At 43.3% G+C, this 19753-nt stretch overlaps 1 protein-coding gene across 1 annotated transcript in view; it reads right to left on the reverse strand.

The window, feature by feature from the left end:
- Nucleotides 1–19753, reverse strand: part of spega (striated muscle enriched protein kinase a) — a 79947-nt gene that overhangs the window by 19253 nt on the left and 40941 nt on the right. Inside the window, 16 exon segments of the mRNA XM_080423032.1 lie at nt 33–132; nt 1348–1516; nt 2078–2190; nt 7383–7555; nt 8789–8912; nt 9375–9581; nt 10288–10392; nt 10533–10652; nt 11240–11469; nt 11850–12039; nt 12561–12719; nt 12862–12935; nt 13317–13503; nt 13937–14112; nt 16052–16140; nt 16244–16407. Coding sequence (XP_080279158.1) covers nt 33–132; nt 1348–1516; nt 2078–2190; nt 7383–7555; nt 8789–8912; nt 9375–9581; nt 10288–10392; nt 10533–10652; nt 11240–11469; nt 11850–12039; nt 12561–12719; nt 12862–12935; nt 13317–13503; nt 13937–14112; nt 16052–16140; nt 16244–16407 — 2380 coding nt within the window.

Here is a 19753-nt window from a genome sequence, read left to right on the forward strand (position 1 = left end):
AGGTTTTTTTTCTGACACGCAAATGCACTCACCTCCCTATCTCCTTGTGAATGTCATAATAATCAGCCAAGTGTCTCATTTTCCTCAAAATGGTTGCCTCGTCTTCCACTGGCTGAACCAGTTGTTTACGCTCTGCAGGGACAAGGGAACATTGGCGAGTTCATTTCTCTAATTGTGCCTACTGTATTGTGTGTTCTTCTGTATGTGTGAGAGATAGAGCATCAGAGACTTTGTGGCGTGCGTGCGTGCGTGCGTGCGTGCGTGCGTGCGTGCGTGCGTGCGTGCGTGCGTGCGTGCGTGCGTGCGTGCGTGCGTGCGTGCGTGCGTGCGTGCGTGCGTGCGTGCGTGCGTGCGTGCGTGCGTGCGTGCGTGCGTGCGTGCGTGCGTGCGTGCGTGCGTGCGTGCGTGCGTGCGTGCGTGCGTGCGTGCGTGCGGAAGGGGTTGACCAGAGAGAGACAGTGTGTGTCTCTGTGTGCGTGCTTCTGTGCGTGTGCGTGCGCGCAGTGTGTGTGCTAGTGCAGTGACAGATGGTGGTCATGTTGATTCATGTCACACCTTGTGCCTCTACTCCATATGCCGCGGATTCCATGCCGGGATTTTCGGTTACAAATCATCTTGCGCTCATTTTAATTACATACGCAAACTCACTTAACACTCCAATAGTCTGAGGAATAATAACGATAATTCCCTACAAATGGCAGCAAAGCCTATCCATCATCACAGATGGTTATTGAATAGATATTATACTTGCAATCCAATCTTTTTCTTATGGCCTGGTTGTGTAATAGTATGTGAGTAGAGGCAAGACAAGACCATTACCTTCCGTCTTCCCTGTAAAAATGTTATTTATTAATCTATTTAAGCTGTTAATCACTTAAGCCCAATAGAAAAAAATAAAAATAATAATCACCTACAGTATAGCCTAATTTACACGGACGTTGGGTTAAAGTGGTTAAGCTATTTATAGCTCTGGAAATGTCAGAATACAGCATATTCCAATATATTCCGTAATATTCCACTAGATCAGAGATTTGTTTTTAAAATAATTTGTAGACTATAGTATAGCTGACAATTATTACTTAGCGCTTAGATTGTTTTCAATGTGCTAATTTGTCCAAACTTGTGTTATTTTCCATTGTCGTAATGATGACAGGTAGCTGATAGCATGCTATGTTTTACTACAATATGTCTCTACGTATGTACAAAAGTCAGGTTATGGCTCTATACTGTTTAATATTGGCTGTTTGCAATGTTGGTGATCTAAGAAAATGAAGCTCATTCGATGGGTGCAAATGTAAAAAATGTAATATCTATATAATATGTTAACGTCGATGTCAGATTGCTCACCGGTGTGAACAGTGAGTTCAGCCTTGCAGGAGACAGATCCAGCCAGGTTCTTGGCCGTGCAGGTGTACACGCCAGAATCCTCTTGACTGGCGTTGAGGACCACCAGGGAGCATTCTGGGTCGTCATATACGAAGGTGAAATGGCTGCTCTCTGATAGGAGGACGTCGTCCTGGGAATGACCGGTGGGACAACATTCAGCTCGCTCCAAAACGAGATCTCATTCAAATGATATTGCATGGAAAATGTTCGTTTAAATACAGGCGATGCATACCTATATTAGGCCAGGCAAGTTTATTTGTAAAGCACATTTCAACAACAAGGCAATTCAATGTGCCTTACACAAAACATCAAGCAAAGGAAACACATTATGAAATGACATTAGGATACAATGACATAGTAGACATACTGTGATGTATACGAAAGATTTAGAAATGAATGTTTTAGAAAAAGATATAATGCCCACTAAGACCTGAGGCGATTCTTTAAACAAATCTAAATCCTAACAGTTTTTTGAAAAAAACATAAAAAATATTTTTTCACAATTTTTCAAAAATAGCAGATCTACAAGCTCATAGCGCAGCACTCGGTGCCACGCTATGAGCTTGTATATCTGCTATTTTTGAATAGCCAAAGAGATCTAAAGTGACACAGATGCGTTCCAGGTCTTAACAGAATATGATATAAGAACAGAATATCTGGATATGGTTCATATATCTGTTTCATAACCTACCTTATACCACAGAATATCCGGATCCGGTTTCCCCTCAACCACCACAGCGAAGCGGGACGTATCCCTGACATCCACATCCAAGTCCTCCATGATGGACTCAAACTTGGGCGGCACTAACAACGACAGACATTAGAATGCATCGGTTAGCCACTTAAACCCTATAATGCTTCATTGTACATCAACTAGCCAAATTGCCACGCAATGTGGGCTTGTAGATCTGCTATTTTCGCCGAATGTTTTTCTATTTTTGCTATGTTCAGAATCAGAATCAGTTTTATTGTCACAAGTAAAAGAAGAGTAAAGAAGTGGGTGAAATTTGTTTTTGTGCATAGTTCGCCTATTATGACATAGAATAGGGAAGCTAGGGTTCATGTGGTTAGTAGGACAATACTCAGTATGCATTGCACAATGAGTGAAACCAGCTCAGTGGCAAATTGGGAGTTTGGGGTTCGATTACCTGGCCGGGTCATTCCATAGACTATAAAAATGGGACCCAATGCCTCCCTGCTTGGCACTCAGCATCAAGGGTAGGATTGGAGGTAAGTCCTTGCAAAATACTAGCGTCATGTCCAGGGGGTGTACTTGTACATCATGGCTCGGGGATGCTCCTGTACAACAAGCCATGTCACGTTACAGAAAGGCTCCTGCCCTACATGGCTCGGCATGGCTTACTACTACTACTACTACACTTGCACATGAATGAAGAATAATCTCAAGTTACTAACCCCTCCTTTCCAGATCCATACCTTATAACCTTAACCACATCAAAACCATGCATAAACTTAACCATAATAACAGTGCCTGACCTAGACATGGGCTATTGACCAGGTAGTCAATCTTAGCCAATCAGGATGAAATATGAGAAATTGGACAGGTCCGTCTTGATGACATGACTGATATAATGTGTACCGATTTGTGTGATGTTTGGACAAAATCTGTAGGATTAATATATGTAAAAAAATGTCTTGTAAAAATCTGCCTCCTGGTGGCGCTATAACAGGACAATGTGAAAAGGGTGCAATTTCTTTCTTGGCCTAGTGGGAATGTGCGTGCAAAGTTTCACGGCAATCGGATGCTGCGTTTCTGATTTGAGGCAATTTGTTCAAACGGCCCCTCCTGCAAACTTTAGATGCCAATCTTAGCCAATCAGGATGGAATATGAAAAATCGGACAGATCCGCCTTGATCACATGACTATATAGATCATGTGTACCGATTTGAGTGACACACACACACACACACACACACACACACACACACACACCTGGCGGAGCCAATTAATCAGAACCAGCTTTATTTGTCACATCACAGCCTTACAGGTTGTAAATCAGTGGGTGAAATGTGTCTCGCGCAAGCTCCATCACCCACTGTTTTACACCTGCAAACTTGTGATGTGACGATAAAGCTGATTCTGATTCTTCTGATCATCTCGTTATTCTCCAGGAAAATGCAGAAATGAATACCTAAACTCAAAAGTCTCTGGTTGTTCATAATGCAATGCATCATGGACGGCTCCACTGTGACAACCTCCACCCGCGTCCGTAACCTCGGTGTCATATTCAATTCCACCCTCTCATTCCTCCCCCACGTAAACCAGATCACCAAAACTGCCTCTTTTCATCTCAGGAATATCGCCCGCATTCAGCCCTCTCTGACATTTCCAGCTGCCAAAACACTCATCCACGCATTCATTACATCCCGGCTTGATTACGACAACAGTAACGGCACCACCTCCAAAGTCCTCAACAAACTCCAATACGTTCAAAACTCAGCTGCCCGTCTGCTCACCAGTACCCACTCCAGAGACCATAAAATTACACCCGTCCTCCACGACCTACACTGGCTCCCTGTCAAACAAAGAATCCACTACAAAATCATGCTTACCACCTACAAAGCACTCAATCATCTGTCTTCCCCCTACCTCTCTGATCTTCTAGAACCTTACACCCCCTCTCACAAAGCCAACCTCCTGGAGGTCCCCAAGTACTGTACCTGGGGGGACAGGGCTTTCTCTGTTCCTGCCCCCTTCCTCTGGAACACACTCCTCAACCATATTAAAGACACAGTTGAGGTCTAGTTAGGTTGTCTCCCCAACCCATGCTGTCTGTGTTGTTTCAGTTTTTTCTTACTAAAGTTGGTTCCTTCCTTTCCTTATGTAAAGACTTTGGGTACTTAGAAAAGCGCTATATAAATCTGAGCTATTATTATTAATATTATTATTATTAAATTATATAACGAGAGAAAGAGGAAACAGCTGCTTGGTACAATGGGTCGATTAAGATTCAACATTACAACTGGCTGTAGTGCAGAAAAATGTAGGGAAAAAAACTAAATTGAATAAATGCCACAAATGAACTGGAGCTCCTAGGCTATATCCAAATATAATATGTATGAGTGTGACTCATTTTATTAAGAGGAAGTTGTATGTCCTCCAGCTCTGTTTAATATAAAAATGTTTAGTAAATCCTTAATTAGGCCATTCATTATTAACCGCTGCTTGGACATGGTTAGCGCTCACATGCACAATACAAAGGACTTTTAATGACCCTGATGTTTTTTAAATTAGGTCCAATTTGCACTGCTAATGACAAACGCACATTCTGGTCCCATGTGTTCATTGGTCGGTGTGACCTTTTGGGGGAAACAAGGTTTGCAAAATATTAAAATTGGCTAATGGGAGGGTGGGCCGGCGGGCGGGCAGACCACGTCACTCTGACTCAGACATAACCATAAACAAACCCCACGTCCACATCACTCTGACTCAGACATAACCATAAACAAATCTGATACACCCATATATAGGCATGTCACTATGACTCAGACATAACCATAAACAAACGTGATACTCCCATATATAGGCCTGTCACTATGACTCAGACATAACCATAAACAAACTTGATACGCCCATATATAGGCATGTCACTATGACTCAGACATAACCATAAACAAACCCGATACGGCCATATACTGTATAAAGTGGGAATATATGGAGATCCGGTTGTCTTAAGCCACAGATCGGACCGATATGCCCATACATGGTCACGTGCATAAATGGGACAGACAGACTTCAAATTCGGCTCGCGCATCGGCAAGGACTCGAGGGGTTAAGCGGTTGTCCACAACCGCCGATCCCACCGATATGTCCATATATATATATAGGCATATATGGATATCCACTTGTCAAGAACCACCGATCCAACCAATATGCCCAGATTTGGGCATCCCAATATACGACATCAGAGATCTCCATATATGGACATAAAAGCGACAAGGACAGACAGATACAGAGATCTCCATATATGGGCATAAAAAGGGACACAGGTAGACAGAGAGATACAGAGATCTCCATATATGGGCATAAAAGGGACACAGGTAGACAGAGAGATACAGAGATCTCCATATATGGGCATAAAAGGGACACAAGTAGACAGAGAGATACAGAGATCTCCATATATGGGCACAAAAGAGACACAGACAGATGGGTACAACAGGTACTCTGACAAAGCCCCCGACACTATGACTCAGACATATCGGTGGGATCAGCAGTGCGACGTAGGTGTGAGGGCTGCATACCATGTTAAAATGCTGTTTTAAATATTATGAATACCAGGTTGGGACCTTAGGAACACAAACTTCATATATATTTCATATCCACTCTTTTTTATTATTTATTCATTCAGTACACACCTTATGTATATTTAATATTGTTGTTTTGTTATCTATCATTTTCCTTTTTTTTTTTCTACCTCCACTCTTATGGGAGCTTGTTTAAATCATTTCACCCAATTTTTTTACACCTGTAAACTTGTGGTGTGACAATAAACTTGAAGTTGAACTTGACTTGTAGACTAACGAAAGCATTAAAGTCACACTGTGTAACGTCCATGTTAAGAAATCGTAAGAAGCCTCTGGCGACGCTCTTACAGCGTTTGTATAAACGAAACAAACCACACAAAAGGACGGATGCACTGTCCTAGCATTCGAGGATATTTTGGAACAAGTCATCAGAAACACTATTTATTAACGTTAAAATACATAAATAAATACATTTCTGGTACATTTCCGGTGCACATGTCATTTTGTCCAGAGTGTCGGGGGCAGACAAATTTTGCTTATTTGTGCTTAGAGAAGAATAGTTATAACCCTAACTAAAACTGTGAAAAGTATACCAGTGAAAAAACTTTTGTTTAATTGAAAAGGTTACACAGTATGACTTTAAAGGTTCTATGACATTCATTTTCCCTTTTTTCATTTTTTATGTTTTTTTGGGGGTTTTATGACCTCAATTACACCCAAAAAATCTGAACTTTGAACATTCAGTGGATTTTCGAGGGACAGCGAGTGCATTTTCCGGCAGCGGCTGCTGCCGGTGGCGGCGGCGGCGGCTGGAGCTGCCGGTGGCGTCAGCTTTGGGAGTGTGCTGCGTTTGTGTAACGCAGTCCCCACCAATATTATTTACGATTCTGTGCCTATCGGTACATAACTCGGACGGCGCTTAGTCGAATAGCAGACCATCGGCCGGTCGTCGCGGGCACTCGCGCCTGGAGGCGCTCGGGCGCGACTCCTTGGCCTCAAGGTCTGCTGATTCGGCGCGCCTCCGTCATGGTCCAAAACTATACTTTATCGGCGGAAAAAAGAAGTTGACTGCCGCTCCTCCACCGGCAGTTCCGCGACTGCCGCTCCTCCACCGGCAGTTTCCGCGGCAGTTCCGCTGCTCCACCGGCAGCTGCCGCTCCACCGCCGGCAGTCACTGCCGGGAGCTGCCGCTCCTCCACCGGCAGTTCCGCGGAAGTTCCGCGGCTGTTGCCGCTGCCGGAGAATGCACTCGCTCCTTCTGGGATTTTCTGTGGTCTGGGGTTTTCTGAATAATTAGGCTGAAACGTAATCTGAGCTTGGCCTTTCGGCATTGAGGTCACAGCCGATTAATCCCGCCCACTCTCCTCCTCGCCCCTCCCCTCCCCAATCCTTTCCTTTGGGGGGGGGCGGAGCAGAGGCGATGATTGACAGGCAAAATCCCTCACCAGCGACACCCGCAGGCAAAGATTTATTTTTTCATTGCAGTTGAAAAGGCTTTAGAAATGTGAGAGAAAAACACCTGCCATGGATCAATGGAGTGGAATTTTTTGTTAAAACTTTCTATACACGTTTGAAGGACCATGACAAAGACTTTTAATGTGTGGTAAAACTGAACGTCATGAAACCTTTAAGCTGATTCATTGTTTTTCATATGATGGTGTTGCTCATCAAAAATAGCCTATCTACAAGCACCAGGCACCTTGTGCCTGTCGTCCTGTCCTAGAACTGACCTGCCATAGCCATGTGAATGGTGCAGAGGTCACTGCCAAGCGGGTTGTTAGCCGTCACCACCAGCTGCCCGACATCTGTGGCCCGAACCCGCTGGAACTTCAGGTTGTGCTGGTCGTCGTCCGGCATGCTCATCTCATACATCCCTGGTCTGTTGAGCAAAACTACACCCCTCCTGAGAAGAAAAACAGTCACGTCACATTTATCGGTACAGTCCTCATCCACTTAAATCCTCTATACTGTACTAATACTTAGTTGACCGGGGTCGGCTCTCAAATTGGCCAGGTCTCACTTGAAATAAGAGGTCTCAAACCTGTGTGACTTTCCTGGTTCAATAAAGACTACATAAATTCTAGTTCAAGGTTCTTTTTGCATAAGTGTAATACATATTTTGCTCACATTGCAGCAGCATAGGAACATGCCAATAATGGGGGAAAAAAGCAAACATTCCATACAGTAATTATAAACACAATAGCAGTCAGTGTATAGTAGCAGAAAATAGAGTGTGACTCTACACCTAACTGTAAACATTTTATCAGCATGTCGAAAGCTGGAAAAAAGTGGCCTGTGTCACTGTCTTTGGCAAAGCTGTATCATGGCTCTGCACTTGATCCTCTTTTTTCCCTCTAAAACCAAATCTCTTCGCCGAAAATAGCCGGTATGTACAAGCTCACAACTCATCACGTTGAGATGCGTAGTCCTGTGTTAATCATTTTATATTACATTGTTGTCACGCTACATGCCAAAGGAATGTCAGTGTGAGAAAACTCGCACTCAAATGTTTCTGATTCTGAACTACGTACGTAGGAGTATAGCCCATAAGGCTCCCGATCCATTTGAATTTTAATTGCCATCGGATGTTCGCCGCTCAGTATTTGTAAAACGGGATTATGCCCTTTAAAAAGGCAGCTATTCTGTGAGCAGATGACTCAGAGCTGCTCTAGAAAGCGGCGATGTGCTTTAGGTAAATGCCAGCAATTATTCTGCAAGAGTAGGTGTGAATGTCTTTTAGCGGGTGTTTATCACGTACTACACTCTGACGACTTGGTAGATGACAGGGAGAAGTGCTACCCATTAGAATCCTAACTAGCGTGACAATGTTATATCCATATGAGCATATTTAAATGCCCTTTTTTAACATGATATTTAAATATATCGTCGCTGTCGGGTGGAAACCTTGTATGTCCAAAAACTGAGACTTTTCAGGAAAAGGAAAAAAGGAACCTGTGTTCCTATGGATGTATGGAGCTTGTAGATTGGCTATTTTTGCTACTTTTGTGTGACACTATAGTATGCTGAAGTACGGCATTATTTTTCAAATAACATAAAAAGTTGAGATATCGTAATACACGGTTTCTGCCCGACGGCAACAATATATTTGCAGCACGTCAGTGAGAGCGGTACCAACCTTTTCCATGTGACAACAGCGTGAACGTGGTTGAGCGTGATGGTGATGTTAGCAGGCTGGCTCTCCACCACATACAGAGCGTCAGGCTTGTCCAGGATAACTGGGGCTTTCCTCAAATAGGGACCTAGACGGGTGTCAAAGATTGAAAACAATTTATTTTGAAACTAAATCGACGTAGGATGAAACTACTTTTCCTGTCTTGTCTATTCAGCAAAAGGTCGTTAATGTTTCCAGCCTGGCTTCCAGTTCTTTATCTGACACACATCCTAATAGGCCTCTATACACCTGGCAGAAACATAATCTAATTTAAATGCTTTTACATTTGTGTAAAAAATGTAAAAAAAAAAAAATTGAACCCAGATTGTGTTCACATGTTATCTAACCTGCTTTTACATCTGACATTAAAGTTTGTATCTTTTATAAATATCAGTCAATGTTATCTGTCAGTTATCGTGTCTGTTATGTGTCTGTTATTGTGTCCGTTATCTGTCTGTTATCATTGTTGTTAACATTTAGCTCTTTCCTCCTCAGTGGACAGACACCGTTAGCCCTCACTGACATCACAGACATGAACCCTCCTCCGTACCTCTGTCTATGAGCTGGACCAGGTCAGTGGAGGGCGATGGCTTGCTGAGGGTCTTGCCGGTGGATGCTAAGACCCTGAAAGCGTAGCGGACCCCCTTGGACAAAGAGGTGACCGTATAGTTGGTCTCCTTCAGGCTGGAGGCCACGATGGTCCACTGGATGGACCCCAGTGGCTGCTGCTGGACCGCATACAGCAAGGAGCTGGCGTCTACACACACACACACACACACACACACACACACACACACACACACACACACACACACACACACACACACACACACACACACACACACACACACACACACACACACACACACACACACACACACACACACACACACACACACACACACACACACACACACACACACACAAAATACTATATATATATAAGTGCATTAACCACTTCAACCCTATGTATTTCGTTGATCCGGATCCCCAGGGATCTATCCTTGGCCCCATCCTTTTTTCCCTCTACACCCAATCTCTTTGGTGAAAATAGACCATCTACAAGCTTACTTGTAGATCTGCTATTTCCTCAGAATGTTCACCTATTATGACATGCACAGAACAGGGATGCTAGGCTTCAAGTGGGTAAGTCCATCATTGAATATTTGTCAAAATATGCGAGGTTTGGTCTGTTATGCGATTCTTTTTGTATTTAAGGCACCACATTATTAAAGTTAAAATCCGATACATATTTAATAATTAAAAAAAAGTGTATATGGTAGAATATTTGAGTAGGGTAGCACACTGACGTAAGTGATTGTACCGATGTTACTCATCTATGTCCATGTACTTTGTCATCAGTCCTGCGTTAACTGTTCATCGTTTTACGTTGTGTTGTCACTGCATCAAAACAAAAATGTGAATCAAAGGAACAGTGTGTCCTGGTTCAGCACTGGCCCTACCTAAAGAGGTGTCCAGACGCTTTGGTTTCTTCCAGCAGAGCGTTATGGTCTTCCCTGTGATGGCCTCTACCACTGGAGGACCATCGGGGGGGTCAGGAACAATATCTGTCATGAAGAAAAGAAATCTGAAAGTTTATCTACGATTTTAATCTCCAATGGTAATTCTTATTTGTCGTGCCAATGTGAAAAAAAGCAACTGCAGGCATGCAGTTTGCGTTCATATTTGCACACACACACAAACACACCTGTGATGTATAGGTGCGCGTAGCAGGCTGCCTTTCCCACTTTGTTGGAGATGACCCCCTTGTAGACGCCCCCGTGAGCGTGACAGACACTCTTGATGAGCAGACAGTGGACATCCCTGTCTGGAGGACAGAGACACAGAGTCAGCTGGGGTCCAAACACTGCTGAGATGTCACTCTCATCCTATCTCACAGATCATCTCTAGGGCTGCAACTATCCATCCATTTATTATTCTATCGATGACCTTTTCAATTAATCGAATAATCGAGAAACGTGGGGTTTTCAATGCTATATTTTTATATATCAACGAAAACGTCATGAATAATCGAAACGTCATTTATAATCGACTAAACCAATTAGTCATATTAATCACTATTGCTCTAAAATACCAAAAATAGGTGTCATTGTGAGCTTGCAGATCTGCAATTTTCTGTATTTTTGAACGTTTTTGAAGAGTTTTGGAAAAAGAAAACAAATTTCAAAATGCCCCCAAATTTGATTATTTTATTCAAATTAATAGTTTTTTTATTTATCAATTAAATCCACTAGCTCGATTAACGCTTGCACCCCTTTGCACATCTCTTATTATCTCATACAATATTCTACCTTTCACATCCCATAGCAGATCCTAAACCTAAAAGGTTCCCTTTGTATCGTTGACGTGCAGTATTGCACAAGCTTGTTCTCTAGGATGCTGCAGGGTGCTTACAGTGGGTCATTTTCCGCTCTTCAGTGCTATCGATGCGTTTCCCGTTGTGATACCAGGCGATGGTTGGGTAAGGTAGACCTGTGACTTTGCACTTCAGCACAGCCTCTTTTCCATCGATCACCTCCACGTCGGCCAGAGGCTTTACAAAATCTGGCATCGTTCTCTTCTCCACCTCGCTCTCCAAAACCTCAGGCTCCTCTGGGATGGAGGGCATCTTCTCCAGCTTGGCCCTAAACAGAGAGAGGAGAGGAGAGAGAGAAGAGAAAGGGGAGAGAGAGATAGAGAGATGAAAATGAGATTCGAGGACATTATCAACGTTCTAAGTTTAACCACATGAACCATAGCGTCCCTCTTCTGGGCTTATCACAAATGGTCCAAGATGAAACATTGTGAGGTTGTACATTGGCTATTTTCAGCGAAGAGATTTGGTATAGAGGTAAGAAAGGTAGGGGTTGAGGAGACGGTCGCCAGTCAAATTAACATATTTTTCACAAATACTGTACCAAAGAGTTTGTTGTGTCTGGCACCACTTGTGCTCCTTTTAGATTTGTTGATGTTTCAACATCCTTGAAATGAAGTAAAGAGATATAACAAATACAAATGTTCCTACATGTGAGAGGAGATGGCAGCACGCGGTTCTTGCATGTAGAGTTCTGCGGTGCTTTCAGCCTTGCCGTGAAAGTTCTGCGCCACAGCCGTGTAGAACCCTTCTGTGTCACTGCTGACATGGCCGATGACCAGTGAGTAGCGACCGCCTTCCCGAAGGATCCGCACGTCATCGCTCTCCTCCACTGGTGTCTCTGGAAGAAGTTTGAGGCAAAACGTTCAGCTCTAACAGCAGCTAGCAACAAAATTAAGACAGCCAGATATGGATTAAAGCCTTGGGTTTGCATTGCTTTGTAAGATCATTAAATAACATGTTAAAATTACGGTAAAATTAGAAATGAACAAATTTGATGCCATCACATTTCAACTGAGCAAGGTACAGAAAACAAATACAGGTAATAAACAGCCATTGTCCAGTACAAGTGCCTGCTCACAATGGCCAACATACTACGTTATGTGGCACTGACTAAAGGTGGTGATCATTTCAAAAGGCTGCAAGTTCCAATCCTTGCTGGGGAAGTATGTAAATGGGACACACTCTCGCCTAATTGAACAGTTACTGTGAGGTGATATTTGAGTGAGACACTGGGGAGTCCACATGTGCTTGTTGCAGAATATAGATCAAAAGCAGGACAGCACACGTGCAAAGCTAAACCTCTGGGTCTAACAAGAAACCCTCACATGATGTGTTAAATATGTTGTTAAAAATGTTTACCAAAATGCATCCAGGTGACGCTGGGAGCCGGTGACCCGCTGATCTTGCAGTTAAATCGGGCAGTGCGACCTTCAATGACCTCTAGGATGTCCAGTTTGCGGGTGAACAGGGGCTCCTTGGAGGGTGTGACCTTCAGGCTGGCGCTGGAAGTCAACTCCTCTGCAACGAGAAAGAGCAAGAGGATTCTATGTAGAGAGCTGACCCATTTTCTTCGAACAAAATTCAATTGACTGCCCGCTTCCCTCCTTTCCATAATAGGTGTGCGTGTGTGTGGGGGGGATTATTTGGAGGTCTCGTTCACCTTTGGCAGTGCTTAGCTTGCAGGTGTAGGTCCCACTGTCATCCTCATGCACTGAATTGAGCAGGAGACGGCACCTGTATCATGAAACAATGAATCATCATCAGTTATCTTCAAGAAAGGGTGACTCTGGAACGACCTGACTGAGGAGCTCAGGTTTGATAAATCAGTGTCTTCTTTACTTCTTAAAAGATACTTTTATCGAAAGGCCTTTCCATTATTTAAAATATATAATATATATATTGTATGATTCTCTTAATGTTTTACTGCATATACATTATTGGTAATTTTTTTTATAAAAATAATGTTTTTTATGTAAAGCATTTTGTAACCTTGTTTTGATAAATGCTTTATAAATTATAAGGGTTATTTTAAATACATTTTGGTCTCCTTTTTCATTAAACAGCTGCACGGCACACGAAAAATCATCTTAAATGTTTGATGACACATTTATTCACCTTTTGCCATCAAAGTGCATCTTGCAGTTGAGCAGCGCCGGCTGAACCAGCTTTCCATTGGACAGCCAATCAACTTCCACGTCCGGAGGTCCGGTCATGTGACACTCAAACATGGCCGACTCTCCCGCCTTCACTGCCACATCCCGTATGTCCCTGATGATGGTCAGCTTTGTCGCTACTGGTGACCCTGGGGAAGATGTTTAAAAGAAATGAGCAAAGCCTGACTTAAGTACATGAACCTTAACAACCCTATTCTGGGCATGTCATAATAGGCAAACATTCTGCAAAAAGCCAATCCACAAGCTCACCACGCATCACTCACAACGCATCGCAACGCCACACGATGTGAATGGAAATGTATATCATTCATTGAGTTTACAGCATTCATTCAATCATTCATTGTACAATATAGAGCTGCTCCTTGTCCGCTGTATAAACTTGTTATATATACACATTTTCGGTTGTACAACTCCCACACAAATTTAAACCCTACACTTATAACACGTGCATTAACTTTGCGGCGTTATTCTGTTACTTATGACCGAAGCTTTCTCTTTGAACTTTTACTGTGCACCTGTACCGTTAAACTGCAGCAGAGCGTTTTCCCCTCATGCCCGTACCTCTGACCTCCAGTCTGCATTCACTCTGTTTGGTTCCATACTCGTTGATCAGCTTGCAGACATACACCCCCGCGTCGGCCCTCTGGGCCGAGGTGATTCTCATTTCGCTGGTGTCGTCGTCTGTCTCGCGCACGATAAAGCGCCCGCCGCTCCTCACCGCCACTCTGTCCTTCGACCTGAATCGATAAAGCAGCTGTCACAACTGGTTACGCTCAGACGTGTGAGGGTTCCCTACTCCCAGGATTTAGACACCCGTGTGTCAGGACCCGATGTGAGGTGAAGGCCTGGTCTCCACATGACATGATTATGTGTACCACAGGGCGGGTTTAAAAATCCAATATGGCACTTCTGCACAGTTTTACGATCCTTTACAGTATATGCAATATTTCTTAGCAAGCATTTAGATGAACGTATATGGCTGCTGACACAAATGATTATACATTTTCTTGCACATTTTCAAGGACAAACATCATTCATGTCCTTGGTGGTTTAGAGAGCATTGCTCATTATTCTAGATAGATAGATAGATACTTTATTTGTCCTTGCGGAAATTCATTTTGTGCCAAGCAGTCATCAGGATACAAAAAATCACAAACACATAACATAATTACAAAATACATACAAGCTAGACAAGGCCACCAGTCATGGTTCAAGAGGCATCACATTACATTTTATGCACAGAACTGAGATGGGGCCTGTTTGTTCAGGAGTCCTATACTTGTAGGGACAAATGATCTTGAAGCCCTAGCCTGCAACATTGGCACTGTGTACCGTCGTCCTGATGGTAAAAGGTGGTATTGACTGTATAACGGGTGCGTTCTATCCCTAGCAATAGCTCTCCCCTTCCTAAGCACCCGGGTCTCATACATTGCTGCCATACTCTCATGTCGTACCCCAGCTATCTTGCTGGATACATTGATGATTTTATGGAGTTTGTTCTTATTAACCAATGATAATGAGCCATACCAGGAAACAAAACAGAAAGTCAGTGCACTCTCCACGAAGGATCGATGGAAGAGTACCATTACACTTTTTTCCACGTCATACTGTCTCAGTCTGCGCATAAAATGCAGCCTCTGCTGACCTTTCTTATAGATGGCATCAGTGTTGGAATTCCATGTCAGCTTGGAATCAATTGTTGTACCCAAATACTTGTATTCCTCAACAGTCGCCACCCCATCCCCATCAATAACTATTTGCTGGTGTGCATCATGAGCACTAGTCCTAAAATCTAATATAACCTCCTTAGTTTTCTTAATATTCAATTGAAGGAAGTTACTCTTGCACCAACCAGCAAACTCAACCACTGTTCTTCGGTAGCCTATCTCATCGTTCTCAATCAGACCAACAATAGCTGTGTCATCGGCAAATTTAACAATATAGGTGTTATCTGAGTCACTCCTACAGTCGCTTGTGTACAGAGTGAACAATACCGGTGAGATCACGCTCCCTTGCGGAGCCCCCGTGTTGGTTGTAATAGGGAGAGATATTGCTTTATTCACCCTGACATGTTGTACCCGATCAGTCAGGAAGGACTCCACCCATCTGATGATATTGTTGTTAACACCCAGGTCATACAGTTTCCCCATCAAAATATGAGGTCTCATCGTGTTAAATGTAGAAGAAAAGTCTACAAAAAGTACCCGAGCATATCGTGTCTTTTTAGGTTGGTCTAGATGAGTTCTGTACACCTGTACACTTTGCATATTGGAAACATGAATTCAAAGTTCCGTTCTTCCGGGAAGGATATATTACAGTGACTTTCCTGTCATGTAGATGAAAACAAAAATTAGTTTTTATATTTGTTCACACTTACTAGTGTATGTGTGGGTGTGAAAATAATGCTAAACTAACAGCACTCGCTGCCAGTGACCTTGGGTACTGGGTTCTTGTTTATGCACTGGATTGTGATGAGTTGCACGCTGTCATCTTTTGAGGGGAGATGTCTGTAGCCTATAAGCTTCTAATGCAAATGAGATTCTGTCTCTGGATTTTTTATCATGTTTTCAGTTTGTTTACAGATCACCAAGATTCAACATCTTCTTGCTATGCAAGAAAACAAGTAAACAAAACCAACAGGAGTTTAGGGGATACGTTTCTGGGTGTGGGTCTTACCAGTAAACCACAGGTTTGGGCTGCCCTAGCACTTTTGCACAGATGACGACCTCATGGCCCTCCGTCACGCTTTGGTCACACAGCGCCACCTTTTAAAAAAAGAACGGAAACAGGCGTTGAGACGGCGCTAAGGTCCGGGCGGCGGACGCACTTACGCTTTGAATGACAGCATTGAGAAAGAACGATCCTAACCTGAAAGCATGGAGGGTCTCTGAAGTGGACGCGTTTGACTGGAGCGGGCGCCTCCACGACCTCCATAGCGTCTTCCTGGGGGCTGAGGTACTCTTCGTCCGATTGGATGGGGCTGCCGACGTCCAGGGACAAGGTGGGTTTCCCACACCGTGCACCAGATGGCTCTAGAAGAGACACGAAACAAACCATTTAAAGAAAACTAATGTCATGCCTGCCCTCTGGTGTGCCGTTAACTCAACCAGTCAGGAAACCCTGACGAAGGCCAACAGGTCGAAACGCATCCATCATTAATTGCTGCTGCGGCTTGTTAAAGACTTTTAAACTTTGTTTGTGAGTGCTGCACCCAGTTTGACCTAGCCTTTGAAATGAGTTGACTCAGCCCTTAAACCACTTTCAATCTGGCGTCTCTAATTTCATAGGCAAAAAAATATCCCAAAAATCCCCAAACTAAATTACGGACATTTATCAAAAATAGCAATTCTACAAGCTCATAACGCATTGCATTGTGATGCATTGTGAGCCTGTAGGTCTGCCATTTTGTGCTGGGTTTAAATATTGGCTTCAGTTCAGTTCAGGTTTATTTGTCATATGTATAAATACAAGTATAAATACAATGAAATTTGTTTTGCTCAGAGCATTCTCAGTCATTATATACACATAAACAACATCTATAGTGCAAAGAAAAGACAAACACAAAATACAAAATAAAGTGCAAGTGAATGCCCATACAGTGCAAAACAAGGTCAGCTGTTCAACAGCCTGACTGCCTGAGGGAAGAAACTGTTACTGAGACGGGTGGTGCGAGAATAGATGCTCTGGTAGCGTTTTTTGGAAGGAAGTAGTCTAAACAGGGTATTTGCGGGGTGGCTGGTGTCTTTAATGATGTTGTGGGCTTTTTTCATACAGCGAGTGGTGTAGATGTTGTGGAGACTGGGTAGTTCTGTGCTGCCGATGATTTTAGCTGCTGTTTTAATGGTCCTCTGCAACCTGTTGCAATCCTGAGCGGTCGTGTTACCGTACCACACTGTGATACAGCCAGTTAAGACACTTTCAATTATGCAACGATAAAAGTTCACTAGTCCTTTTGTACTTAAGCCAAATTTTTTAAGGCGCCTCAGAAAGTACAGTCGCTGCTGAAGTGGCTTCAGGCCCTGGCTGTGTTGAATGTTATTCCATGGCTAATCTCATCTTCACTGTCCTGTCAGAACAAAGCAAAGGATTGCAGGCTGACCCATATGTCCCAAATAGTGATTGTGATTGGACTTTCTGGGGCACAGTGACCTTCTCTATAGATCAGTGTGGTTCTCAACCTTCAAGTGGGCCCTGATTCAGGAAAGTTTGAGAACCACTGCTATAGATGTAACCCAATACCAAGTTTGGTCATCCTAGGCCTTATGGTCAGGGTTCCATAATTGTTTTTTAAACCCCAAAAAACAGAGACATTTTCTTAATCACTTAAGCCCTATATACAGTACTTCTTCATACGACAATTAGGGAAAATAGCTGAACTACAAGCTCACAACGCACTGGGACTCGGGATGCGATGCAAAATTTTTCAAAAATACATCGCAAATATAGCAGATCTGCAACCTCACAACTCGTCACAGCGCGATGCGTCGTGAGCTTGTAGATAGGCTATTCATCGTTACGACATATAGGGCTTAAGTGGTTGCAAAGTGGGTTTTACTTTGATACCAGTTATCATTTCATCATACTGTATTCTACAATAAAATGTATAATCCGTATGGAGCAAATGGGTTATTTAGTGTTAATCTCAGAGAATGATGTTACATCGCGAGAGGGCAAGATGGTGGCTTTTGTTCAAGCTGCGGATGCCAGCAGACCTCTGGAGTTCGTCTGTTTATGTGCTCGTCTCTCTGCAGATGAATCTCTCTGCCAAGATGAACGCTTGGCAGGAAGGAGATGAGAGTTATAGGTGAGTGGTATAGGCCACACACACAGACACACGCGCGCGCGCGCACACGCACACACACACACACACACACACACACACACACACACACACACACACACACACACACACAAGCGTAGTCAAGTCAATAGTACAAACACTCAGACACATACAGTACCTGACTGTACACACTTACTGGCACACAAGTACATGTTCAGCACACAAACTGTGTAAGTGAACATAACCGGCATGTGCGCATACAAACACTCTCAGAGAGAGAGAGAGAGAGAGAGAGAGAGAGAGAGAGAGAGAGAAAGCGCCCCGGGAATCGACAGAAGTGACCGTAACTGAACAGATAATGAATTAATCTTTTAATCCCTGACCCAATCACTCCTTTATTCCCATGGAGTTCCAGCGCAGGCAGAGTGTCTGGACTCCAACCAGACGCTCCAAAAACCCTAATTAATTCACAGCAGGATTGATAACTCTCTCTGGCTCTGCTACAGTACAGTCTCTCTCTCTTTATGTCTGTCTCCTTCATTGTCTGCATCTGCCTCCGACTCTTTATCCGTTGTCTCTGTGTCTCTTCCTTTGACTTTGACTGATAACATCTATATATAGAACAAAGACCACTACTCTCCCTCGTGTGACAATGAAAGACTAAAGGAAAACCCAACGAAGCTAATCATCGTGGACGTTTTCAACCACCTTTCATGTGACATTTTCCAACTGAGATGCACCGTTGGTAATACTTTTACTGATCTGAGGTAAGCAAGACAAAGCAAACAGTGGGGTGTGCTGTTCTGTGAGGTTCAGTTGATACGATCAAGACTCCAAGAGGCAGGCAGATACACTGACAAGTACAGATTAAAATGAGTGGGCATTAGCAGGAACATATACTTAAACGTAGGACTGACTTAGTGCATATATATAAGAACAACAGACCTCAAAGAAACCCCCCATAACACAACACAATCATTTCAATTCACAACGGAGCAATAAATTAAAGTGATCGTATGTTGAAATGTCGCTATAAGCAGTGAGAAACGTACCTAGAGTCACATCTATGAGCAGCGGCCGTTCACCAAGCGCTAACTCCTGGGAGTATTTACGTCAACCTGCCAACTCTTACACAACCGTTTCACAGAACTATAGCCGGACTAATCTGACAACTCAGTATCATCCTCCATCTCTTTCGGTTTGTTCTTCACATCCTTTTCACCCGTACTCCGTTTTTTCCCCCCGATTTCATCTCTGCTGAACATTCTGATCAGGAACAGATACTGAATGCTTTGGTAATCTTCATCTGTGCAGGAACCATCTATTAACCAGCACATACTGTATAAACCAGGATAATGTGTTATGGATAGTTTAACCACCTGAACCCTATCATCCCTATTATGGGGCGAACATTCAGCGAAAAGAAAGCAGAGCTTCAAGCGCGATTGGCTATTTCAGTCAAAGCTTTGCTGTAGACAGAGGGAAAAAAGAAGGGGACCATGACACATGTATAGACCAAAGAATACACAGATGAACTTTAAACGGGAATTTAAAGCTGTTTCAAAATACCCTCAGTTTAAAAGGGGTGTAATTCATAT

This window comes from Gymnoscopelus braueri, assembly GCF_963280865.1.
Source record: "Gymnoscopelus braueri genome assembly, chromosome: 24".
Classification (NCBI taxonomy): Eukaryota; Metazoa; Chordata; class Actinopteri; order Myctophiformes; family Myctophidae; genus Gymnoscopelus; species Gymnoscopelus braueri.